The sequence below is a fragment of the Photinus pyralis genome, unplaced genomic scaffold (assembly GCF_008802855.1).
Source record: "Photinus pyralis isolate 1611_PpyrPB1 unplaced genomic scaffold, Ppyr1.3 Ppyr1.4_LG3b, whole genome shotgun sequence".
In the NCBI taxonomy this organism is placed as follows: Eukaryota; Metazoa; Arthropoda; class Insecta; order Coleoptera; family Lampyridae; genus Photinus; species Photinus pyralis.
The window spans coordinates 25,574,476-25,600,378 of NW_022170510.1; the positions used below are offsets into that span (position 1 = coordinate 25,574,476).

Consider the following 25,903-nt stretch of genomic DNA (forward strand, 5'->3'; position numbering starts at 1 on the left):
TATCAGTATACGGTCTCATACTAATTAAAAGCATTACCAAAATACCAACCTTGTGTTGAAGAAGAAGGAAGTGACTTTCCTATTAAAGAGTCCTTTTTTATAGATTTTGCCGCAATTTCTCATTCCTTCAATAGTCGATTTACTACATTTACGATTTACCTACTTTCGCGGCATTTGCCAACTGGTAATGAAAATTACCAACTCTTGCCAAAATTGCCAACTAGTTAAGTATTGGAGGGGCAGCCTGCCCCCCTTAGGTCCGTCACTGGTTTGAATAAAGATCATTGTTGAGTTGATAGCCATGGTGACACACATCCCTTCTAGGTTCAACAATGACCTATGCCTGTCCAGTATGGGGAGCTGCATCAAAGTCTATAATCAAAAGATTACAAACTGTCCAAAACAAAACGCCCAGGATTGCCATCAACGCGCCCTGTTTCATTCGAAACACAAAGCTGCACAACGATCTTAAACTATGCACAATACCATCATTTATTAAAAAATGTATTAAAACATTATGCAAAAATAAGTTTTATGCTTGGAACAGAACTGAGAAGGGTGCACAATAAATTGATTCTCCCATTTACATGTAGCACTTTTGAAATACAGGGTTGCAGATAGGTCTGGGAATGGTAGCTGGGAAAATATACATATCAAAACTGTGCTATACAAAAGTTTTAGATTATTCAATAAAAAGTTGAACCCTTGTAATGTTACAAGGGAATCATGTTTTGAAAATTAGTAAGCATTTAGCTGGAGAATAGTTGCAACAAAAATGTCACGAGAACAAATTTCTGATGGTGTAAGTGTAGATGCTTCTACTCACTGCAATTTTAATGTTAAAAAATAAACTTCACATGGAAGAAAATGATTCACAAATATTGGGAATTCACATTGAAATGTAAATATTTATTAAAATAGAGTCATCATATCACAACAACATAAATATCTAAAAACAATAACAACATATTTGCTGTTCATCCCCCAAAACACCTACTTGCGCTTCAATTATTTATTATGTACAAGACCATTAAATAAAAAGCCAAATTACACAGCGTTTTAAAGCATTCTGAAATCATTTAATCACATCTTCAGCGTCATTGCATGTAACTAAAGATGGTTCTGATTCTGCTCGCTTCTTTAAACCACAATCACTGATTTCCCTGTCTATATGAACACAATTCTCCTCCACAAAATCACTGTTTATATTTGGCTCACTTCTGGTTACATTCTCATCTTGCGGCACAGTCTCAATCTGTATGTCATCACCATCCACTTTTAGCAGTTCTTCATTCAAAGTGACATTTTTTAGATCTACAGTGCTATTTGAAAAAATCGCAGTAGATCCTAGTGTACAATCTGGAGGAGGTGCAGACTCCACTTTTGGCATCTCACTAGTCACCCCATTTTCAAGAATCCTAACGGGTGGATCCATTACAGGTTTTAGAGGACTTGTAGTGCCATCTTTATTCCCGAGATTTTTACTAGATGACACAGTAATAGGACTTCCAGATCTATTGGTCAATGGAGATTGGGCAGATGCCTTTTCATTTTTGTGATGTGCTATTAAATTGCAAGCAATTCCCAGCATTACTATACTGTTTAAAATTCGAAACGATACCAGGAGTAAGTATGCTAATAAAATAATTACAATAGATGCTACATCATTTATCGCCACCGACTGAGTTATTACTCGCACCATCACGACAGTGAGAGGCAATGGTATAAATCCCATTCTTCGAGCGACCAAATCAGAATGATCAGAAAATGCGTGCTTCTGTCTTGTTTGTGCCATATCATAAGCCAAACTGGTTGTGTAATCCGTATACACATCAAGCTGAAGTTCGTTGAATCGCGTTATGAATGCATGTTTGATCCAGTCTACAAATACTTCGGCAAGAAGTACCATGAAACAATCTGGCAGAAGGACCCAGAAACTATCAACTTTCCACGAGTACTCTTTCATTGTTTGCAACGCAACCACAAACAACAAAACAACTAAATGAAATCTTTCTCTTACGTCACTGCAGGATACTTGAAATAAATTGTTTTTGTCAAATTTTTTGAAAACACTTCCTTTTAACTCCACAAACTGAAACCATATAAATTAAATATGCACAGACAGATCCACTACTTACATTGTTGGACATCATAATTGTGAGAAGAGCTTTGTTGTTGGAATTTATTGCAACGTTTAGTGTAGTGGCTTGAAAAAGTACAAGTACACTATGAAGAACTAGTAAAGTTAAGAAATAATGCTATGAAAGTGTAAATGCAGGTGTCTATCGAGGGACGGTTAACTCTTAAAATATATCATTTTAAGTGATTAAAATTGATTTCCAAGTTTTTAAAAATAGTTTTAAACATTTTTAACTGTTTAGTATACTGGTATGGAAAAAATTATTGCGAGTTTGACTTATAATAAGCTAAAAAGAAACCCAATAAGCATCATGAGTGTGAGAGAGATAACTTTACCAATGTTGACATAAACATTAGCAATTAAATGTGTCAGTGATACTAGCCTACTCAATAGACGCATGTCTCACTTTATACTCGTATAATGCTTATTGGGATTTCTTTTTACCTTATTATAAGTCAGACCTGCAATCATATTTTTTTCATATCTGTATAATCAATAAACAAATACACAAAGTGAGAATAACAGTGTTTTTACCCTAAAAATCTGCAAAAAATAGAGAAGAATCAACAGAATGAGTGTTTTTGAAGATCTTGGGAAGAAAATATTTTGGTTTCCATTTTTCCCTTTCAGTCTTGACACAATATATTTCTCTTGCTGGTGGAGTTCGAGTCATTAGAAGCACTGCAAGATCAAGATCTTCTCTGACAATCACTGCATTGTCTGCAGCTTTATCAATTGCAGTGCCTATAAATGTACAGCATCACTTGCTATTCCTTTCGATTTTGTCAGCCTGCCTGCATTTTATCTGACAGAAGTGGAATTAGTTGGGGACCAAGTTGCAGACCCTTGTTTTTTTTGCATTTGACAGCTAGCTCGCCCCTCATCCTCAGGGACTTTTGGTAAGATCATCTTCACGCCTCAAAGAATAACTGTACCAACTTTGAAAACTACATGAATTATTTGGTCTGATTTGTTGCAGATCATCATTTTAGCCTTGACTGTTAAATAATTGCATTTTTTATTAATTTTGTCAGCTGAAATATTTAACGTCAAATATTGAGCTTTTTTTTGAATATTGGTGAACTGGTTTTAAGGGCACCAAATTTAGTAAGTGTTCTTTAGTAGTACAAGTTGTATTCTGAATTTGACATGTAGAGAATAAATCTTCCCTTATTTTGACATGGTGAATATTAGTTTGGGGGATTAAATTATAAACAGTGCCACCTGAACCAACCAGTACCTAATCAAAACGACGACTGGTCGCGACTACGACCAACAACATGATTGACAATTTTTAGGCTAATTTTCTTAGACTATATATTTCACAATTTATATGTATACTTTGTTTCACTGGTGCTGAACCTGACGTCATAAATGTGATTCTCTCTTCATTACATTTAAATCGATTGAGACAAAAAAATTACGTCATTAACGTAAGTCGTGACAAACAAAACAAATTATTGATCTGTCAATAATATCAATCCGTCAAACGATTTTCGTTAAGGACAGATTTCCAGTGTGCCTTTTGATTAGGTAGTTTGTGTCAAAAGTGAAGTTGATGATATTCATCAAAGTTGAAAACGCTTAGGAAAGTCCACAGTGCAGCAAATCCGTTAACAGACAAGTATTTTAAAAATTTTACATAATGGATTCGCTCATATCATGAATTTAGGTCATTCCCGGGGTAAATAGGTAAATATGACGAACCGATACACAGAAGGTGAGCAAAGTTTGATTTTGAAGTTGATTCAGTACTTCCAAAGGGAAAAAGAAGCAGGCAAAACTTTATTACCCGTAAGCGCAGTATATGATGTAAGTGTTTCCTATGCGTTTGCTATAATTATATGCTTACTTAATCACAGAGGGTTTGTGCTGCTCTGGGTGTATCGTTGTCGACTGTAAAAAGAATTAGTACAAGAGGTGTTAAAAAAGATGACGATTACAAATCGCAAAAAAGTGTGGCTATTAGTTTATCTCACGGACCTCCGCTGCATGAAATACATGAACATGTAATAAGGACACGGATTTATGCAATGTATGCCACAGGTAAATAACATTCTTTATGTTCTAAGGGAAGATTTGCTTCAAATGAAGAGGTTCGCTAGAACACTTATTGAATTGATTTTATAGGTGAGAATGTTACACTCCGTTCTTTACACAGTAATCTTCAACGACTTGATGGCGTAGAAATATCTGCTACCTCTTTGTCCCGCAGTTTGAAGAAACTGAAATTCACGTGGCACCGTTTCTAATAGATTATTTTTAATGGAACAGCCCTATGTAGCTCAAAGAAGACTACAATTTTTGAGGGACTTTAAACACAACGAAACTTCACTCTTTCCATTACGACCTGTGGTTTTAGACGAAACCTGGATATACAGTAAAGGGTCTTTTAGAAGAAGCTGGCAAGATGGTACTCTCAAAACAGTTAGAAAAAAAAGTAGTGAAGGGGTCCGGTATATAATACTCCATGCAGGATCAGAAGATGGATTTGTACCACACGCAAGTCTAATTTTTAAATCTGGTAGCAAGTCCGGAGACTATCATGACTCCATGAATTGCCTTAACTTTGAGAAGTGGTTTGAACAACAATTGCTCCCGAACTTGGATAAACCTTCTCTTATAATTATGGACAACGCTTCTTACCATTCAGGATTGGTAGAAAAAAGTCCAAATCAATGCTGGACAAAAATGTCACTTATAGAGTGGCTAACATCACGAGACATTACATTTGCACCAACAATGATGCAAGATCAGATCTGGGAAGTAGTGAAAAATCATATACCACCAAAACTATTTAGGTAGGCATCGCTGATAATTAAATGTTTGGTTGCAGTTAGGTAGACCTTTGGATAGGAAACAGATTGTTATGGTTTTTTTTTCACTCCACGTTGATTTTTACAGATTGGACGAACTGGCATTACAACATGGTCATCGTGTTTTGAGACTTCCTCCATATCACTGCGAGTATAATCCAATCGAAATGGTATGGTCAGAATGCAAACGGCATTACGATGCAAGGATCGGTTCAATTCAGCCTGTCACACACAGTGCCGTTTTGTCTTTATGGAATGAGGCACTGCACAAAGTAACCTCTTTATATGCTGTTTTGTGAAACAGTACTTAATAACTTTAATGTTTAGGTTACACCGGAAAAATGGAAAAGATATTTTGATCATACAAGAGGCATTATAAACCAGGCCTGGGAACGGGAACAACATATTGATACATCAGACATCTTACCGGTGATTATCAACTTGGACGAATCTGATAGTGACGAAGATTATTATGATGATTACATTCATGAGGCAGAAGAGAATGAGCGTGTTTAAGAATATTATTTTTGGGCCGTTTATACATATATACCTACTTGTGATGTAGTGTCGTTTTTTCTTTTGTACATACGATTTGAATATGAACATTTGAGAGTTTTTTCAGGAATAAATATCTTCACTACCTGTTTTCTCTCACAATTGCGTTTTTTTTTAATAAATCGGATCAGAAGATATTCAAGATCCTTATGCGAATATCTCGAGTGGTGCAAAAGAACAGAAACTGTATGTATGCGTTGTTATTTCAATGAGCCTGTGGTATAATGCCTACGCTTTATCTCAAATTTGTAAGATATATAAATGCGAAAGGCTTACCGATAAACCATGGCCTATTCTACTTCTGCAAAAATGGCTAGTTAAGGGTCATTAAAATTCGCGCAACTTAACGCGTATCCTTCACATTGGTAGCATACTTAATTTCACATCAACATTAGGTGAACAAAATATTTATTTACGAACTGCCTAAACAAACTTTAAGTTACAAATGTTCCTATGCGTTTTCTGTAACCATCATACACTTCATCTCAAAGAGTTTCGGATGTTCTGGCAGTATCCATTTCGACTGTCGTCGGTGCAAAGAATCGGTTACATGAGGTGATTACAAACAGTGGAAAAAGTTTAATCTCGAGTTTAATTCATACCAACGGAGTTCCTCTACATAAAATACATGACCATTTAGCCATTATAAAACCTGGGGACAGGAAAAAACCTATCAGGACCAGATGCCTTACAAGTGATTGTCAACTTGGACGGTCTGATAATAATGAACGATAGTGACACCTTAATAAATAAGTTGAAACGTCAATGTGACAATATGTAAACCAGCTACTAATTTACGACCTGCCTTAATTTTGCTATGACGTCAGATAGTGTGACGAAAGGTTCAGCACCCTTGAAACAAAGTATAGTTCATATTTTGATACATCAATCATTCGTTCATGAAATGTAAATGCAATACAAAATTACTATATCACTTCACTTAGGGAGATAATTAACAAATCGCGCTGTCATACAGATCCTTTCATTACCGTACTCATTGTTCATCCCACCCTATATTGTTTCAAAGTAAGCCTGTTTTTGGCATTTGAACTGTTTATTGCAATCAAAGTTAAATTCTTTCCAGTGCCAATATCAAAATCGAATATTTTTCACTATAATGGCAAATATGAAAAAATCAATTTTAAAAAAGATTTATGAGTTTACGCAAGTTAACCATTCCTTGATGTGTAAATCACAAAACCAAGTAGGATTGAATCTGGGTAAGGAAATAAAATGTTTCACAAAACAAAGGCAACCACTTTCGCATAGGGAGCAACTTTCTTAAGTTTAAGTGGTGGTTGCAGTGTGATTTTTTAAGTAAACAAGTCACCAAACATTATGTTGCTGAAAAACTTTCCGGTTTCACAAAATATTTGCGCAAAAAAGGATACACACATAAGCAATTGCGAATAGCAGATGGGGTATGACACCAAAATGCTCCCTCCTTTTATACCTCGGTTCTGTAGCAGTCCAAAACAGAGCATCAATTGTATCTTGGCCAAATGCAGAGAATAAGCGATCCGCCACCTCCAGCATATTATAAAATATGTACAATTTAATAACGGACTGACTTTTTATTAGGTGATACATCATATTTGTGTCAATGTAAGACATGAGAATGCTGCAAAATATTATCAAAATCCCTTTTAATAAATCACATATTTCCGCAGGATTCAATATACTTCCTCTGGTTTGTCGAATCCTGAAAATAACTCAATATTTAGTTCAACATTATTGATAAGATAATGTACACGTACCCAAAACATTTGGCAACAGGTCGTGTAACCAAAGCCCACAACGCCAAGATAAACCTCAATGGCAAGAAGGTGTAAACGAAAAAGAACGAGTCTGTACATTGCATAAATCCATAAATCATAAACTTTTCCACTTCCCTCGGTATTCTCATAAACGAGTAAACCTTCTCACGTCTCGCAGAGTATCGTTCCTCGTCGTGTTCCAACACATACCCTCTGGTTAATTCCACTTTCAGAAAGGAAAATAAGGACGGCGTTTTTTCTGCAAGAGGTATAAAAATGAAAAGAGGGCAACCATCCATTCAAAACTAACCTTTTTTCGGTTGTTCAGTTTCGTCTGTGTGTACGTCATTGCTTCTTTCGTTTGAAATAAATTCATCAATTTTAGTATCATTAAATAAGACTTTCGGTGATCTAAATCGAAGCTTCTTTTCATTTGGCAAGAGAGGTAAATCATTTGCTACAGTGGACATGTTTACAAACTTTCCATCCTGGGTCAACTGTCAAACTTTCGCCAACCTGTAATTGTAATAAAAAATCCCTAACACTGAAAGAACAGGACCGTCGTCACTGCAGTATACAATGAATTTGGATTTTCAACTAACAATTAATTTATAAAAATATTATTATTATCTTGTTTAAACAGAATTTAAAAAATCGAAAGTCGATCGAAGCACCCTCCGAATTTTATTTAATTTAGTCAGGGCCGTAGTCAAAGCAAGTTGGCTTCATTTGGAGCTCAAGCCTTGCAAGCATCCTAGAATTAGCATCAAAGTCTTTCTCAGTGCTGTATTGGAGGGTATACGCGGGTATACGTTTAAAAAGAGATTTTCTTTTGCGTATACGGAAATGACAATTTGCTAAGTACGCAAATATACGGTCGTATATTTCTTACTCTGAGGTCGTATACGTATAACTTTAAAAGATTGCTGAAAATCTTGGACTAATATGGCGTTTTATTCTTTACGTCGATTACTTTAAAACGTGTTTATACTGTTATACGGTAACTTCTGGCGAGTATCCAGCTTTAAAAATCCTATCTAGCACCCCACTCGTCAGTACAACACCTTTGTGGCCACATCGATCAGCAGATGACACTAGATAAAAAAATTATTCCTTCTACTTGCACGCGAATTCCTTTTGGGAAATGTTATAAAACTATCTACAGACTACAGACCCCAAAAAACAAAAAGAACCTGTTTTATAAAGATTTACAAAAATTGAAAATTTTTAAACCCTTCACAACTCTGAAAACCTTCGAAAGTGTCTTGGGACCCTTTAAGGGTTCTTTCAAAAGCTACTTTTAGATATTTCCTAATCTTGTGGCCTCATTTATAGTTCCCCAAAAGCTTTAGAGTCTTACAATAGTACTTTATTCGGGGCACTCAAGAGCTTACCTAAAATATTGAAGACCTTTACTAGTTAGTATATATTCTGGCGCTCTCCAGACCTCGTTGCATGCTGTATAGAACTTTAAATAGTATATTGAAAGACAAGTGTTACAATGCGACCTATTGTAATACGACTATCTTGTGGCACGAGTGGCGACGCGAAGCGTAGCCACGAGTGTCCGCAAGATAGGAGTATTACAATAAAGCATTGTAACACGCGTTTTTCATACTATTTTTTCTATTTCGGTGCTTTAATTTAATTTAAAAAAATCATAATCAGAAACTATAGGGAACATTAGAACTAACATGTTTTATGTTGGGAAGACTTTTTATGCCGTTAAGTTTTAGGTTGGCAGCGTAGTAAGACTGACATTTTGAAGTTCAAACATGGAAGTACCCATAGAAGTACCCAACGAAGTTCCTACTTGTACTAACTAGTAACTGCCAACTTAAGAGATGAGTTAAGCCCGCTTGACATGGAGCAATAAAAATTGCAATTGCATGCAAGTTGCAAGAAAAATTGCGAAAGGCATGCGCAGTTCAAAGCCAGCTGATCAATTGCTGCAAGAGACTTGCATGCAATTTTTATAGGACCGGTGCTATTTTTCTTGCATGAATCGTGCAATTCTAGGGATAAATCTAGTTGTTTTTGTGGCACCAACCTAGTAAAATACAGCGGCGGCAACTGTGATGCTGAGAGACGCACTCATTGCTTGTTTTTACTAATCTTATTTATTCTTGTAATTTTCATGTTTCTTCAAGCAATCAAAATTTAATTTTCATTTGAGGTTAACAACTTTGTTGACAAATCCATATGTTTCTTCTGTTGGCAGACATGTGGCAATTGAAATAGAATTGCACCATGTCAAATACCATGCAATGCTTATTGCATGCAAGGATTTGACCTTGCAATTTCTTTCTGCAAGTTCTTGCGCGTAGTATTGCTCCATGTCAAGCGGCCTTTACCAAAAAAAAACGACTATAATCACTGTCTTTGTACAACTGTTTTCGGCCGAAAACAGTTGTACAAAATCATCATTGTGACACCGAAATAGAAAAAAGACTTTTTAGCGTCATTGGAACGTTATCTACCGATTTGTAAATTGCTTAGATGCTATACAAAAGGTACACGTAAAAGTTATGGAAACTTTCTCAGTTAGACACATGAGAAAGTGCATTGCAAAGCAGGGGGCGGAACCAATATAAAATATAGACTCCGATTCTGCACTACTTCAGTGCAGATATTTTGTAAGGGTGCCGACACCGATTTCGGTTCTGTGGCTTCAATAATTTTCGGTTACGGTTCCGGTTTTTCTTCAGTTCTTATGCGTTCCAACAAAAGTAAATAAAATTATTGTTTTAAAAAAAATATAAATTATTACTAATCATAGGAAAAAATAATACACAAAATAAATGTGCATGATTCTTTTGCATAACCATATTTTTTATGTTTATTGGAACTTCTTTTTAGTTTGCATGTTTTCTTCATCTCTGTCAACTGCCTATCTTTTTTACTTTCTTTTTTCAACAGTATGTCATCTATTGCTTTTCTCACACACCCTTCAACCCTATCTTATTGTTGGTGATTCATTTTCGATATTAATAATAATAATACTAAGCCATTTATTGGATATACATACTTCCATCTCAATGTAATAAAACAAAAAAAAAATAATTTAAAAAAAGTAGTGCCAAAGGCACGAAGTTCAGTCTTGCCAAATTGTTCTACCATTCACTCTACACCATGCTCAGAAAAGCCCCGGAAAATATGCGAACTAATTTTGAAATAATTCAGCCTGGCCAATAGAAAGCCTGCAAAACGACGCGATACATATTCCGCGCCATAATTATTAATTATTCCGTTTTGACAGTTGACGCTTCACGTTATTTTAATTTACACTTTGCTTCTTGTATTTGCTTTATTTTACGTTTTCCGTCTCCAGTTTTATACACACTCGTCTTTTTCAAGGCTCATATACCTTTGATCTACGATCTGATAAGGTAGGTACAGGTAGGTATGTAATTCCCTTAAAGTGTTTTTAAATTTTGCATCAGAATGTACGGTCTAAATTTCTAGCGCCCTCGGACACGCCCTGTCAGGGACTTTCTGAGCGTGGTGCCACTGTACAATATTTTATGTTTGTTTATCATTACGGTTAAGTTAGTAGAAATTAGTGTATAAGCAGCTCTAAATTCTGATTTTTGGCCATAGAAATTTATTGCAACTCTCAATGTAATCCATAAGGCAAGATTTTATCTTTGGTCAATAAGATAAACTACATGTTTCCTTCTTTTATTTGATTGTACCGAATTTTATAAATCGATATCAAGGCGCCATCAAGCCAATAAAGAATTAGTTACCGGCGGCGGCAGTAAGAAATGAAAGCGAATCTCACATGTTCTTCCCAGCAAGAATGATATGCTGATTCTCTCTAAAAATGTCTCGTTTACTATTATAAATAGTGAATTTCGCGCTCGTGTTTACAAGTTATAAATTTGAGTACATACAAGGAAGTAATAAACAATAATAACTGTTATGTATCAATCTATATATTTAAGGACCTTCATAAATTCAATAATTTAATAGTACCTACATTAATAAATTACGTAATTTCATTGTTCTTCCCCAAGGGAGGTCATATGAGCTAACTAAAATACTCTTTCACAATGTGGCAAAAACCACAAATTACCAAGCCTCCTTTCCCTGATATCGGAAAAATATGGGACCGATGTCAAACTTCACGTTTTTTGAGAGCGCTTCTTTTGAGATACGGCTCAGCTTAATCGGACGGGGCTCTGTAACTCACTTAAATGTTAATCCCTATTAGAGGGAATGAAATTTCCAAATTCGGTAGTCCAGCAATGCCCTTTTCTTATTTGGAATGTGAGGTGAAGCGGTGCCATCAGTTATCACGTTAATATTTTCCTTAAGCTACACCGCTGCACGACCTTGCCGGTTTCAATCCTGGATTTTCGTATACCACCATTAGAAAATTAAAATCGATTAATCGATAATTAACGGACCTAAAATTGCAAAAGATTTATTCTCTCTCTTCTTTCCTGACTAGAGAGCTTCCTACAGGAACGGTTCAGAAAAGGAGCGATTTACTATGAAACTTACATTCGTTATCGGCGGTAACACTTAAACAAAATGAAAACACACGAAGCTCACTCCTCGTCTCCTAGAGCAAATAAGTTAATTCAGAAACACAGCGCCCAACTTACAACGATTCTAGATACCGGGTGTCGACTCCACAAATATACGGTGTGGTCATAACTTCGGGTATAAACTTGAAGGCGGTAAAAGGGATGCTTCCTTTCAAGGTGATCTGTGACCAGCATTTTTTCCCGGCGAGGATTATTATATGAAATCTATGTTAGGTACACAATTTCAAAGAAATGTGAAGGCCGGCCCTGTCTTATGTTTATTACTGTCCTTGACACTCAACATTTAAGGTTATAGATAGGTTATGAAATGATCTATCCTATCGCAAATAAATAAAATAATGTAGTACTAAACTTTTGAATACTCCGTATTCTTTTGTAACTAATTTTAAAAATGCAAAACAATGAAACGGAAACAAATACCACGAATAAATGTAAAGTGATAATTGTAGGTGGTGGAATGGCAGGCTTGTCTGCAGCTTACCATTTATCGAAAAATGGATTTCACGATTTTATATTATTGGAAGCCAGAAGAAGGCTGGGTGGTCGAATAATACAAATTGGCATAGGAAATGAAAGAATTGAATTGGGTGCGAATTGGATACATGGTGTGTTAGGTAATCCGGTATACGAATTGGCAATGCAGAATGGTTTGGTTGATATTATGTACATGCCAAAACCTCCCAAGGTGATAGCGGCCACTGAGCAAGGAAAACAAGTTCCGTTTTCAGTTTTGCATGAAATTTACGAAGCGTATCTATGTTTTCTAAGACGTTGCGAGGAGTATTTCATATCTCAGTATCTGCCACCAGAGGGAATCGACAGTGTCGGTGACCACATAAACTTGGAAGTGCAATTGTATTTAGATAAAATAAAAGACTCTCAAGAACGTCATTTAAGGAACTTAATCTTTGATTGCCTATTAAAGCGAGAAACGTGCATCACTGGCTGTCATAATATGTCCGAGATAGATTTATTAGAAATTGGTAGCTACACCGAATTACAAGGCGGCAATATTATATTACCTGGTGGATATAGTTCAATCTTAGAACCTTTAACCAGTGAAATTCCTTCTCGGTGTATCTTCAGAGAGCATCCTGTGAAGAGAATTATATGGGGCAAATCAAAACATGCTACTTCAGATAGTGATTCGGACGATTCGGATACAACCGTAATCGAGGAACCCAGTAAAAATCCCATTTGTAATAGTAGTAGTCGTGAGTCTAGTTGTGAAAAGCAATCACCTGAGCACGATATCGAGGTTATATGTGAGAATGGGGAAAGATTCTACGGGGATCATGTGATATGTACTCTACCATTAGGTGTTCTTAAGCGTAATGCAAGACAGTTATTTGAACCACCATTACCCGACTATAAAATAGAGTCTATTGATAGGTTATTATTTGGAACTGTAGATAAAATTTTATTAGAATATGAAAGGCCGTTTTTAAACCCTAATATAACAGAAGTGATGCTTTTATGGGAAATGGAGGCTGGCACTACAGATTTAAGTCAGAGCTGGTACAGAAAGATCTATTCGTTTACGAAGCTTTCGGACACCTTACTGTTGGGCTGGATATCGGGGAAAGAAGCGGAATATATGGAAAAATTACCCAGTGAGATTGTGATAGATACATGTACAAATATTTTGCGAAAGTTCTTGAACGATCCATATATTCCGAAAGCAAAAAGTTGTGTTTGGTAAGAGTTTTTTGTATTCTTGTTTAGATTTGTACATTATTTGCATGGCAATGGGGGTGTAAGTGTACAGTCAATTGAATGCGGTTGGCAAGGCAGTTGGTCTTCCAATCTCGGTAACTTTTTTACGCATTTTTGAAAAAAAATACACTATTATATTCGTTACGGCTGGCTGTCCGGCTGAGATCTCGGCAATTCCAATTGCTAGAGACTTTAAATTTTGACTAAAAGCTTTCTGCCTCTACCAGATAGGTACCTAAGTATAGAGGTTGGCTTTAAATTTGGTCATTGGGCAGTATTTGGATGGTGGATAGTAGTCCCTAGTGGCAAATTAATCTTATCTCACTCGCCCAAGCTTCCTGCCTTTCAACAAGAGGCATATCTATTTGTCAGTGCCTGAATAAGCAATAAGCCTCATGTAAAAGAATCAAGTTGCGTCTTTTTATATTTCTCACTCATTGCTTATACTCAAAAACAGCCGCCGCTGTATGGTACTGGTTTTTCATGTTTATCTCGTAAAATACAATATTTATGACAAAGTGACCTCCTACAAGAAGTATTCACTATTCAATTCTACACAAAACAAATTTTTAGGGTTCAGTTGACCTTTAACCTCGCCTTTAACATTGTTTCGGCAAAGAGTAATGGGTACTCTTTGGTTTCGGTATCTGTGTAGCTTCCTCATCTGTAGGTGTTTTTGAGGGTTTTTTGGAGAGAAAGAAACAAAATGACGTTTATTAATGATAATACAAATAAAAAATCTGATGCAACTGAATACCGAACGAACCTCGAGATCTTCGCACATACCTACATCATTTTTACAACACACCTTGGGATTGATTCTGTCCCACCAGATCAGCATAGCTTGTAAAACAAAGTTTCGAATTGGCATTAGTTTTACTTTTATACGATGTCCGTATATACAAAATTTCATTTAAATATCTGAACAAATAAAAAATTTGAAATAGCGCATGCGCAAAACAAATTTTTTGATCGGCATCAGTTTTACTTTTATTTGAGGTGCCTACATACAAAATTTCGTTCACATATCGTAACAAATAAAAAATTCGAAATTGCGCATGCGCTAAACAAATTTTTTGATTCATCATTAGTTTTACTTTTATTCGAGGGTACATACAAAATTTCACGCTATGTTTGATCTGACAGTAGTTCGACACATGATGGATGTCAGTTGATGTTGCTAGGCAACATTTCCAGTCTGGTAAAAATGTTCAGTCTGGTAAAATACGATTTACTAGACTCAAATGGGTCTGGGAAAGCGGCGATTGCTAGATAGTATGAAATAAACTCACTTCTAGTCCTTGGTAAACAATTGCCTTCAATATAATTAATTTATCTTTTATTTTTCAGCACAAGTTGGGCAAGTCAGCCATACACTCAAGGGTCATATACAGCCATTGCTGTTGGTGCATCGCAAATTGACATTGAATATCTAGCTCAACCGTTGTATAATTCCAAAAGTCAAGCTAAAGTAAGTATTTCATTCAACCGTTGTGCATTTCCAAAGAAAATTTGCATACCTGGGGGCTGTGACAAGAAATAAGTACCAATGCAAGAGTGACAACAGTTAAATATCAGAATGGTTACATAAAAGACTATATGAGGCACTCAGTCATGGTGGAGGAATGGAAAAAGTTAAAAAAGCATTTAAATAAATTCACTGTGGTTTTGAAGGAGAACATTTTCTATGTCTGGTCATTTCGGCACAAAAAGGATGTAGACTCAAGTTCGAGGCTTAATGAAAAAATACTATAGACACAATATTTGGGCGTTAAATCAAATAAAAGTATTCGTTTCTATCTTTAGGTATAGCAAAATTTTGTAAAAAGACCGTTTGAACACCAATTTTCAAGCGCCAACTGGTTTTTGGGAATTACAGGCTATTGCAAACTTTAGAGCTAAAAGTCTTAAACTACACATTTTTGTGTCAACTGCACATATACAGGGTGGTGCCTAGCGCAACGCAGCATAGGGATTTCAATGGTAATTTCTTTATAGTCAATTACTAGCTCCCCTAATTATTTTAGAGCAAAAGTCTAAATACGTTTTTTTTAGAGAAAAAAATACTGCATCTGTTCATACTTTTAATTATAATTTTCCATTTTTCAAAACCGTAGAAATAAAAAATTACATTTTTACAAATCAGTGATGCGTTGGAATCTTTTAACAAACTACAAGCGCATCTCATCTAAGTTATCGTTGTTTGACGTCAAACGATTTTCATATTTAATTCTGTTTCAACTAACCGACGCAATAAAAGGCATCAGGGTAATGTTTTTTTAGAGAATGTATGTTGCATCTGCATCAGATACTATTTGTTTATCATTTTCCGGAATCAGAGTACCTACATAATCGAAGAAAAAAAACTGATTTGAAGAAGATTTGTTCCTAAACTTAAATTCGGATTTTCCGCTACTGCATTTGACGGACATTTTGAACGTTATTGCACTTGCAGTTCTTTAACTACTTTATAAACAAGTATAAATTTAATATACGTCAAAGGCAAATAATGAAACATGATCGCTGTTTTTTAGGTAATCCCAAGGCATATTTGATTTATTGTAAAATGAACCTTTTTATTTCCTCGATTTCTACGGTTTTGAAAAACGGAAAATTATAAGTAATGTATTTTATTTCATACTATCTAGTAATCGCCGCTTTCCCAGACTGATTTGAGTCTGGTAAATCGTATTTTACCAGACTGAAAATTTTTACCAGACTGGAAATTTTGCCTAGCAACCGCAACTGACATCCATCTAAACGTGATATTTGATTGATATTGATATTTGTCAAACTACTGTCAGATCAAAGAAATCAAGTGATCGACTTTTGCTTTTATTTTAATGTGTACCTACAACATTCTAATCAAAATGGTATTTTAATAGAAATAGAGCAGTATGAAATAAAATGTTTTACATTATTTGTATGTTAAATCAGTTAACGTTACTCGTTTCGAAATTCCTGCCTCAGCTACGCTTCGGCAGTAAACATCTCACTCGTTAACGTAAACCTTGATTTACCATACTCATATGTAAATAACTATTTTTCTCTAAAAAAAAAATGTATTTAGACTTTTGCTCTAAAATAATTAGGAGAGCTAGTAATTGACTATAAAGAAATTACCATTGAAATCCCTATGCTGCGTCGCGCTAGGCACCACCCGGTATACAGAAATTCAAAGTTATAAGTAAACAAATGTATGTCATACAAGAAACTTTCGCTTGTTAAAATGACCACAGTATGTTTCTAATTTAAACTTCTTTCAGCCTGTTTTATTGTTCGCTGGCGAACATACACATAGTAACTTCTATTCAACAGTACATGGCGCGTATCTCTCAGGAAGAACATCGGCGCAAGTTTTGCTGTCCTCGGATACACCCGAAGAAATAGTATTGAATTGTGAAGATACAAATGACTTAAGTTCGTGGATTCAAGGGATAAGTCTTAATTAGATTGCCTTTTCTAACTGAAACTGTTGCATTTGCAAATTAATTGAAATTCAGATTTATTTTTTTGTAATTAAGTGTGTCACATCTACTTACATTAAAAGCGCCAGTGATCGAATAAATTAAGACCCCATCAGTAATTAATTAGTAATTTTTCAGAGGTCACAGACTTATAATAGTTGTTTACATAAGTCAGGAAAATGGCACAATACTGGCGAGGAAATATTTATTTTCCAAGTCAAGTTGTTTACTGCTACTGAGGTCGGGCATTCTGTTATTACTTGGTGCAGTGTGTATTTCTTGATTGGTTCTGATATGGTCGTAATCGTAATTGTGGAGAATTGTGTTATGATTGCAATTGCATTTTTTACAATAGGACGCGCGACATTCATTGTTTAAGTGATTAGAACGGAAACAATGAGCACACAATTTAAATTTTTTTAAACTCATTCCAACGATTTTGCACGGTCAATTTCAAAAAATATGGTGGTGTTATTTTCTATTGGTAGTTGGGAGATCCACCATGTTTTGAACAAATACATCGGATTGATAGAAATTAACCTGGAAACCAAGGTGATGAATTTATCTTGCTGGACACAATAGGGAGGTTCGACATTTTTGGTATTTGTTTTATTTTAACTAAAATCGAGATTTTGTTATTAAAAAGGATCAGAAAAAAATTGGGTGCAAAATATTGATATTTACGTCTGCTGTAAGCACTTTAAAATGAAGGGTTGGGAAGCAAGAAAACGTACCTGTGCGGGAGACTACCCCGTGTGACGTCAGTAGCGAGAAACACTTGCCGCCGTGCCGTACGAATGTTTGTGGTGATTCTTATTCCCTATCATTTTGGAATTGATGAAATGGTAAATGATGGGAAAATTGCCTAGCATTACCCTACATCTTAAGAGGATACAATTTTTAGCTAATTGGTATAATAGAATACTAAACAATCCTTAGGGTCTTTTTATCAAAATTTCGGTTCCTGGCGGCTTGCATACTTGGAAATCAATACTAACCTATTAATTTTCAAGAAGTATGCACAGGATCAAACAGAAATGCAAAACAACACTGGTTTAATTACATAATTTGCGAACTTATTTACCTAGTTTTGAGTGGTACTGAAAAAATTCTCCTGTGCAAAATTCTGTAATTCCCTTAGCGGAGCTACGAAAATTAAAGTTGGCAAATAGTGGTCATCATATCTTATGCAAACAGTTTCTAAAAAAGGCATCTATGACGTACTTAATACATATGATTAGACACTAACAGACTTTTACATTCTTTCGAAATTTTACAGTCACTTTATGCCTTAATCCTTACTTCTATTAATTGGATTCAGATTGTAATTTCATGACTACGTTTTGTAAATTAATTTAGCAAGAACATTTTTGGTGGCCTAACTTTTGTTAATAGCATCGAATCTGTAAAAGATGTAATTTTTTGTAAGCTGTAGTTTTGTACGCTTATTCTAGTCAATAAACATATAAAACATAAAATCTTTATTTATACATTCCTGGTACCCTATACAAAAATAAGCCGTCATCATCATAATAACAATCATTTAACCGATATGTACACCCAGGTTTCCCTATCCCTTTAGGTATAAAGATTTTTTCTGGATATTCCAACAAGTAATCTTTTGTAGCTTTCTTTTTTGCCACAACAGATGTTGCTGTGTGCACTTTGCTAATTTCAAGGGGATCCTTTTCTATTATTTGTACATCACACTTTTCCATATTATCCTTTTTTGTTTCCCGTAGCAGATCTTCTTCCTCTGGGGATACTGTACCACCAAAGGACTTTTTCACTATGTCTTCTTGTAGCTGCTGTAGTGTAATGTGTTTGTCCCGTTTATTCTGTTTTGTGGTACTTAACATGTACGTATCCTGCAATTGCTGGTTATTGGAAGATCCTTTACTAAAATCGGTTTGTTTTGGTGTCTCCGCATTATGTTTTGTTCTTTGGTAACTAACAATGATATCTGAAAACTCAGATCCCATTTTGATTTTGGGTGGAGTAGTTTTCTTGGTGTGCTCTAAGTATGCAGGTTTTAAATTTAAAGTTCTATTAGTGAACTTTTGCAAATGTTGCCTTAGTTCTGTACTTAAATTTGTGATTTTATTTGCTTTGAACATCTCCCAATTTTTCGTCACTGATTTATCATGATTTTGTATTTTTTGTGCCGACTTTTTCTCCCAAGACTGTGGTTTCACCAACTTCTAAAAAACCAAAAACTTCTATAAACAAATATCAACATTCTTATACTTACAGCAATGACATGTGGTAAAGCAGGAAAACCCTCGGATAGTTTCTCTATTGACCATTCTTCTGGATCAGTACTGTGGAGGTAACGTATTTGCTCTTTATCATTCCAGGTCAAAAAGTTGGTTGCCGCTTCTTTGAAATATTTCTGCTTGACAATATTTTTGCTCAAGATTTCCCTTTCTTTATTACTGTCTTGTAAATGGTCTTCATAAGAGCTTCCGACATTTGTAAAATCAGTTTCCAAGTCATAGTCGTAGTTGCCAAGGTCTACAGAGGTATCATCATTGTCATTTTCAAGTAACTTCCTTCGATGGTAAATTCCAGGATCTCGTCGAGGAAGATTGCGACGGATTTCTTTTACGATTATAGCGTTGCAATTTGGTAATAGACTCCGAACAACAAACATCACTGAAATTTTATTGTGGTACAACGAATGAGAATGGGTTTATTTTCAAATTAAATTTTTAGGTTATTCCTATTGTGGATATTGTAGCGATCGACGGTAACATACAAGGACATACATCATAAATTACCAAGGGAATTTGGATAGTCGTACACCAGTTTAACTGCTTCAATTTGTGATGGCATTACAGTGTAAACATTGTAGTGTACTTAACCCTCACACTACATGACTACAAAAACACCAGAATAAAATTAACTCGGCAATTTTTAAATATTGGCCCACTCCTACCCTGGAAATCATTAATCGTAGAAGGCAAGCAATGGGTAGGCATTACTATATACCTACTCGTAACTCGAAGGGAAACAAAGCATATACTAGTACTAGTGAAACCAGACGAGTGGTGGTATCTTTATCTTCCTCACACTATAGTAACATAAAATTCAGTGACATAATTTTTCTATTTCACTAATTCATAGAGTCGTATTTTCTGCTTCTATCAGTCATGTTAATAAACAATAGGCGCGATGAGTCTGGCTGAAATAGTTATACCACCCATTCCGTCGCACGGCTTCAACGGTAGCGGTACGCATTTGTCGTCACCTATTCCGGTTTCCCGTCCAGTTACGTTGTTTATAGTTCAATCTGGGTAGGGGAGGTGTCGAGCACAACCACCTGTCGTCCACTCATATGAAAATTGGTGTGAGCGTTGCCGAGGGGATTTATGACTGCATGAGTGAGCCCCTAATGCGTGTATGGTCCCTGTGATAAAGGGACTTAAAAAACAAAGATGGATAGTAATAAGTACTCTTTATTTGGATATTTATATTGACAGAGATGATTTATAAAATGAAACGTGCTTACAACGACATGCGACCTCGCCCACCGTTGCAGGCGTGCCAACCTTGACCTCCCCAGGCTTGCATACATCACAGATAGCACAACCAATACGTTCCACCATTGAATTTATAAATTCAATGATTCCACCCACCTCGGCGCGCCGGGTTACCGCAATAATTCGGGGGGGGGGGGGGATCTATCCGTTTTTCTGGATAACCGGTGGCGATGGCAATGCCGGTACGGGTTGAGTTATTGCTGGAAGCAACAGACCATGGCACGAGTAAGCGGCAGATGGGTAAAGAAGTGAAAGTAATTCCCCGGTTAAAAAAGACCGACCAAGAAAGTGCCGTGACCCTCTTCGCCAGGAGTTCGAGTTCAAAGATTCTGAGGTATTCCGAGTTGACCAAACGACGAACGTTAAAACGACGGGTGCCTAGGTGAAAGGAAAGGGGTAGCTGAGGTAACCCCTTGTCTTGCACTTCAATGCTGTAACATCACCAACAGCGCAGCCAATGAGATGACGGAGACGGACATCCAAAGGATCACAGAGAAGGCCGACGCCAACACAGAGGAACAGGTCGACGTCGTCAAGCTCTCAACCTCAAACAAACAAACAGCATGGATGTTAAGTTGGCATCGGACAGACCGAGGGCAGTCTCGTTATAGAGATCTGCCAAAACGTATGTAGAAAGGCAATGCCCGTTTTAACTCCAAGGCAGAGAGCCGCTCTGTAGTATGACCGCGTATCTCGCAAGGCAACGACCACCGGCAAAACCAGAGAATGTGAAAACGAAAAAGTAGGCGTATCCTACTCAGAGGCCTTGAAGAAGATACGGCCTTGAATAAAACCAGAGGCTTCCGAGACCACCATCAAAACCGTCCGCAGAACCAGGGACGAAGCCATCCTCTTTGAGCTTGACTTGCATAGCAAGAATAGTGCGTCCTTCAGAGGAACTGAAAAATATCCTAGCAGAAAGCGATAGTATCCGTGCCGTTGAGTCAAAGGCAAAAGTAGAAATAAGGGACCTTGATTGCTGTACTAGTGAGGAAGTGGTACCGTTACCCTTGAACAAGAGGCTCTTAAAAAGGATGACATAAACGAAGTCAAAGTCTTTCTCATTAAACCCAACTCGAGACAGCATAGGTCTTGGCGATAGTAGAGCTAAACTGGGGAGCCGGGAGGCTAGCAGCAACGGGCTTGTCGCTGTGGACCTAGGCAACTCCTTAGTGTTCAGATGCTATTTCTGGTCAATCGACATACGGGAAAAATGTGAAGACAGTGAAGAGAGCCTGTCCGCACTGGAGGAGAGCGTGCAAGCGTCGGCAGACAAGTATTTACCGCTGTGGGGGAGAATGGTGACATTACTGGAGAGGACAGCTCGTGGGCAAAATAGTAACTCGACTGACGGGATATTAGGTGCCTAGACTGTAAAGGAAAACTCCTTATCATGATTGGATATAAATAATTCCTTATATCAAGAACAAATTGTCGGAAGATGATACTCACAAAGGGCGATTGGGACGTCTGTAAGAATATATCTATTGGTGATATCAAAATTTACGACCGAACATCTCGAAAACGCTTTGTCGAAGAAAAGTACCCACCAAGGCAAAACGAATTGTCTGTACGAGACATATCTATTATGGTGAAAGAGTTGTGCATAATTTATACTTGTTTGTTCCGTTTTAACAGTCTTTACGGAAAACTATAAAAAGGAACACAAACTATATCGAAAAAAATCTAGAATGTTACCCAGGGGCCAGGGTGTTACGATATTGAATCAGGTTCAAGTTCCGAGTCAAGTCAAGTCAAGTCCAGTCAGAATCAAATTTAGAACAGCCAATTCTTAAGAAATTTTAATTTAGATAATTCCGAGTATAATACACTATTCCTACCTGATGTAGATTCTTTAACTAAAAGCATTGTATGGCTAAAAGCCATTATATTACATGAAAAAATATACCGGGTGAATACTTTCAAACCGAACATATAAGGGAATTAACCTGGGAAAACAGTTTTTCGCAGATTGTTGCTCCCCAAATTAGCTTAGAGAGTTCATAATGCCATCATTGGAAATAGTGTTTATTGTAAAAAAACGTTTAGATACGGCGGTAATAGTTAGGTACCGCAGTGTGCGAGATTTATTTTCCGTGGAATTTAATCAAACCTCTATTCCGTCAATATCGACAATTCGACAGATAGTTTTTCAATTTTACAATTCCGGATGTTTAAATCTACGGGTCATGGCTACATGATTTTCTGAGTTCATTTTATTTTGCGAATTTTGATAAATTGATAAAATAATGAGAACTTGTTTGATAAATTGATAAAATAATGAGAACATACAAATAAAACTTAACTAATTCGCATTTAGTTAGATGAGAAAAAAATCTTCTTTCCAGTGGTGCCATTATGAACCCTCTACTATAAGTTAATTTGGGGAGGTACAAGCAGCGAAAAACTGTTTTCTCATGTTAATTCCCTATGTTCGGTTTGAAAGTATTCACCCGGTATGTGCAAAACCCAAATAGGCTATTAGCCTCGTGTTTACGTCTAGTTTCTTTAATATCTTTATTAAAACTAAATAGAAATGTGTAAAGTATGTAAGTATGGTAAACCTTGTGTATAAATACTTGAGTACCTAAGTCAAAGAATAGGTACTTAATAATAAGAAGTACAACGGAATAGGTTTCGTTGAAATAGTTATCTGTTAAATGTGTTGCCTAACCACATGAAATATTATTAATTAATCAACCTCCATGGCTATGCCTTGCAATGGCCTTGCAGGTCCCTACTTGCAATGTTGCCATATGCCATAACATCGTGCATCTTTATTTAATATTATTTTGCAAATCGACCTTTGAACTCCTCATTATTTTCATACATAATTTAATTTTATACGTAGCAAGATTAAGTATTGTTTGCTATGTACCTAGGGAAATTTACTGTTATTTCGTCATTCGGTTTGATTGTATTTCCTCTGGAATTAACACAATGGAAAATCTAAATCACCCCCTACACTTTACGAGAATACACGTTTTGAAGCACCAGGAATCCGGATCAAACAAAATCTCGATGTCGTCGTTCTGTCTCTCTGTTGTGTTATTTTGCATAAAGCCAAATCATTTTAAAGTTTCCGCCGCGAAATTATTGAATCAATGAAGATTTTGCTCTACCAGTGATCTGAACCCAAAGTTTTGTGGTACCTACTAGATTTGATGAACACAGCGCTTGCTATTTGAAGTAATGGGACTAACCATAGCCCCCCCGAATGTCAAGATTTTTTTGCAACATTCATAATCGGGATAAATGAACTCCTGTAGAGATTCTTGCGCATTCTTTCTTTAGCCAGACATTCAAAATGGTGGTTAACAGACCCCCAAATTCTTTTTGTTTAGCATGGTCGGGTAAATCAAAAAGTTGCACATTGTTGCATCCGAACAATGCACAGTAAGCCATCGCGAAATTTTAATACTAAAAACTAATACAAAAATCCGATATACTAACTGATACCCAACCATCCTCGAGATTGTGTTTGGGCTGTAACTTTAGGACCCGATGGTCTACGTAGCTGAAAAACACTAGTTCTTATTTAAGAACATCTTACATGTGTTATGTGTAGGTACCATTTTTCAAAGCGATTGGACGTTTCTAAACAAAGATATCGTGTAGGTACACGGAGAGACAGACAGTAATACAAATTATAAACGATCTCGAAGAAAGTATGGACGTAACGAGTACAAAACGCACCTATTGCTTGATCTTGCTATACAATTACATTTTGTTTCATCTGACCAAGTAGAAAAAGGTCGCAGCATTGAATTTGACAGTTATAAATTCAATGGTCCTCACCTTGCAAACTAAATGACGAGTATTCGCGCCTTCGATGCATGACAAGGCAACTTCTCTGTAAATGCCTTTGGTAATGAGTTTGGTAATGAGTTAAAAAAAATTATGAATTGTTGTCAAATTGCGATATTTTGTTTATGTGTTTTCACTTCGTCGTTAGCGTTAGGGTTAGCGCCCTTGAATAAGGAATCTTTCTTATTCTGATATCTAAATAATTATTACGATTTGCTTATACGATGATGGTAGCGCTAAAAGAAATCGGATTTTTACAAAACATCAAACATGTTATAATTAGGGGACTGGCGGTATCAAATATTGATTGCATATCGATTGAGGGCAGATGTAAACAAGTACAAAGCAGAGATAAAAAAGCTACAGAATTGCAGATGCAGAGGTGCGCGGGAATTTTTTTTAAGTACCTTTGACTCAATTTCAGCTGTTTTTTTGTTAAACTATCTATTGCCGCATTAATTTCCGAATACTGAGGAAGGACAGAAAAAATACGAGAGGCGATAATGATAGTGCTAAAGCGGTAAAACTGAATTAGGTAAATAAAAATATATTTTGAGACAAAAAAACAATTGAGCAGTATCTTTAGGGGGAGGCGATGCCCCTGTCGCCCCCCCCCCCCTAAAAACCGCCCCTGGCCCCATTGCCGGGAAACAGTTTAATTTTACATGATATAAAGAATGCATATGTTTCACATCGTACGTTGCGTTGCGTAAAATTCCGCTGCATCAGCTGATTTGGTGGGTAATTCTGGAGTTACCGAACCAATGAAAATTTTCGAAATATCTCCGCCATGGCTTTGCATTATGAAGTAGGTGTATTAAGTTAGCTTCGTGTAGAAAGAGAGAATGAGTTTTGCACGAAATGGGAGAGTCTCGTTTTGGTGCCACGAGAGTCAAGACGAGCGATTAGCGTTTGATCAGTAAGCGACCTTTTGAGCCCCAAGTAATTAAATTTGGCGTTCTGAAAGAAACCGAGCTTAATGGGAAGAAAAATATTTAGTTACAACTTATATAAGCGACAGTTAGTGTCCGTAACATCCAATAGTTTTGGAAGTTAGCATTTTGCCCAAGTGAAAAAGTGTTGTGTTTAAAGAAATTCAAGTTCCCATCTTGGATTACCATAACGCCTAACGTAGTTTTTGCTACCCTTAGCGAAAGTCACGTGAGTAAAATTTGCGTGCGTCAGATTGCCACCAAAGTGCCTTTCCCATAAGGATTAACGAGAGAGAGAAAATTACGCAAAGAAACAATTACGTATTTCCGTGCCGAGGTTCAAACACTTCATAATCGTATCGTAGTTTAATTTAAAGAAAGAAAGAAATAACTTGCGAATTCAGCGGATTCTAAAACCATGTTACGCACTATCCGTCGTACCCGACGTCGGCGTCGTACCACTATCGTACATAAAAAACTTACATCCAAAGTCCCGTATAAAGTCATCAAAGTACAATAGATTAAACTGGCAGCTACTTTTAATAAAATGTTACGTTAGTTTTGGTGCTGCTAACGTTAAAATTAATCCAAATGAGAAGTTTGCAAAAGGAGTTT

The 25,903-nt window shown here is 36.3% G+C and overlaps 4 protein-coding genes and 1 long non-coding RNA gene across 6 annotated transcripts; 3 read left to right on the forward strand and 2 right to left on the reverse strand.

Moving 5' to 3' along the window:
• Nucleotides 1-888: 888 nt before the first annotated feature.
• LOC116166321 (protein TAPT1 homolog) lies at nt 889-17,223 on the reverse strand. Of its 2 annotated transcripts, XM_031481251.1 has the most exons (6): nt 17,083-17,223; nt 7,579-7,784; nt 7,269-7,527; nt 6,903-7,213; nt 2,139-2,236; nt 889-2,092 (listed from the first exon to the last, which is right to left on the reverse strand). In XM_031481251.1, exons 2-6 carry the CDS (start codon nt 7,736-7,738, stop codon nt 1,076-1,078), a joined length of 1,845 nt encoding a protein of 614 aa, XP_031337111.1. In that variant the 5' UTR covers nt 7,739-7,784; nt 17,083-17,223; the 3' UTR covers nt 889-1,075. The 2 variants fall into 2 exon arrangements, with proteins under 2 accessions (XP_031337111.1, XP_031337112.1); XM_031481252.1 differs by lacking the exon at nt 17,083-17,223 and having other exon boundaries at nt 7,269-7,529; nt 7,580-7,694.
• LOC116166326 lies at nt 3,559-4,371 on the forward strand. The gene is made up of 3 exons (XR_004144309.1): nt 3,559-3,764; nt 3,813-3,952; nt 4,003-4,371. It is a non-coding gene; the product is annotated as an uncharacterized LOC116166326 (long non-coding RNA).
• Nucleotides 4,548-5,588, forward strand: LOC116166325. The gene is made up of 3 exons (XM_031481255.1): nt 4,548-4,941; nt 5,045-5,228; nt 5,284-5,588. The coding sequence occupies exons 1-3, from the start codon at nt 4,694-4,696 to the stop codon at nt 5,470-5,472; spliced, it is 621 nt and encodes a 206-aa protein (XP_031337115.1). The 5' UTR covers nt 4,548-4,693; the 3' UTR covers nt 5,473-5,588.
• Nucleotides 12,088-17,177, forward strand: LOC116166323 (spermine oxidase). Its single transcript, XM_031481253.1, has 3 exons — nt 12,088-13,522; nt 14,891-15,011; nt 16,807-17,177. The coding sequence occupies exons 1-3, from the start codon at nt 12,216-12,218 to the stop codon at nt 16,990-16,992; spliced, it is 1,614 nt and encodes a 537-aa protein (XP_031337113.1). The 5' UTR covers nt 12,088-12,215; the 3' UTR covers nt 16,993-17,177.
• A 1,250-nt stretch (nt 17,224-18,473) lies between the features above and the next one.
• LOC116166324 lies at nt 18,474-19,872 on the reverse strand. The gene is made up of 2 exons (XM_031481254.1): nt 19,259-19,872; nt 18,474-19,208 (listed from the first exon to the last, which is right to left on the reverse strand). Exons 1-2 carry the CDS (start codon nt 19,658-19,660, stop codon nt 18,489-18,491), a joined length of 1,122 nt encoding a protein of 373 aa, XP_031337114.1. The 5' UTR covers nt 19,661-19,872; the 3' UTR covers nt 18,474-18,488.
• Between the last annotated feature and the right edge of the window lie 6,031 nt (nt 19,873-25,903).

Coding starts and splice junctions, on each gene's coding strand:
- LOC116166323 (XM_031481253.1), top strand. CDS start 12,216: ATGCAAAACAATGAAACGGAAACAAATACCACGAATAAATGTAAAGTG. Junction 13,523..14,890: donor AAAGCAAAAAGTTGTGTTTG/GTAAGAGTTTTT, acceptor TTTATTTTTCAG/CACAAGTTGGGCAAGTCAGC. Junction 15,012..16,806: donor ATTCCAAAAGTCAAGCTAAA/GTAAGTATTTCA, acceptor AACTTCTTTCAG/CCTGTTTTATTGTTCGCTGG.
- LOC116166321 (XM_031481251.1), bottom strand. CDS start 7,738: ATGTCCACTGTAGCAAATGATTTACCTCTCTTGCCAAATGAAAAGAAG. Junction 7,528..7,578: donor AACTGAACAACCGAAAAAAG/GTTAGTTTTGAA, acceptor TACCTCTTGCAG/AAAAAACGCCGTCCTTATTT. Junction 7,214..7,268: donor CCTGTTGCCAAATGTTTTGG/GTACGTGTACAT, acceptor AGTTATTTTCAG/GATTCGACAAACCAGAGGAA.
- LOC116166325 (XM_031481255.1), top strand. CDS start 4,694: ATGAATTGCCTTAACTTTGAGAAGTGGTTTGAACAACAATTGCTCCCG. Junction 4,942..5,044: donor ATACCACCAAAACTATTTAG/GTAGGCATCGCT, acceptor TGATTTTTACAG/ATTGGACGAACTGGCATTAC. Junction 5,229..5,283: donor GGAATGAGGCACTGCACAAA/GTAACCTCTTTA, acceptor TTTAATGTTTAG/GTTACACCGGAAAAATGGAA.
- LOC116166324 (XM_031481254.1), bottom strand. CDS start 19,660: ATGTTTGTTGTTCGGAGTCTATTACCAAATTGCAACGCTATAATCGTA. Junction 19,209..19,258: donor CTTTACCACATGTCATTGCT/GTAAGTATAAGA, acceptor TTGGTTTTTTAG/AAGTTGGTGAAACCACAGTC.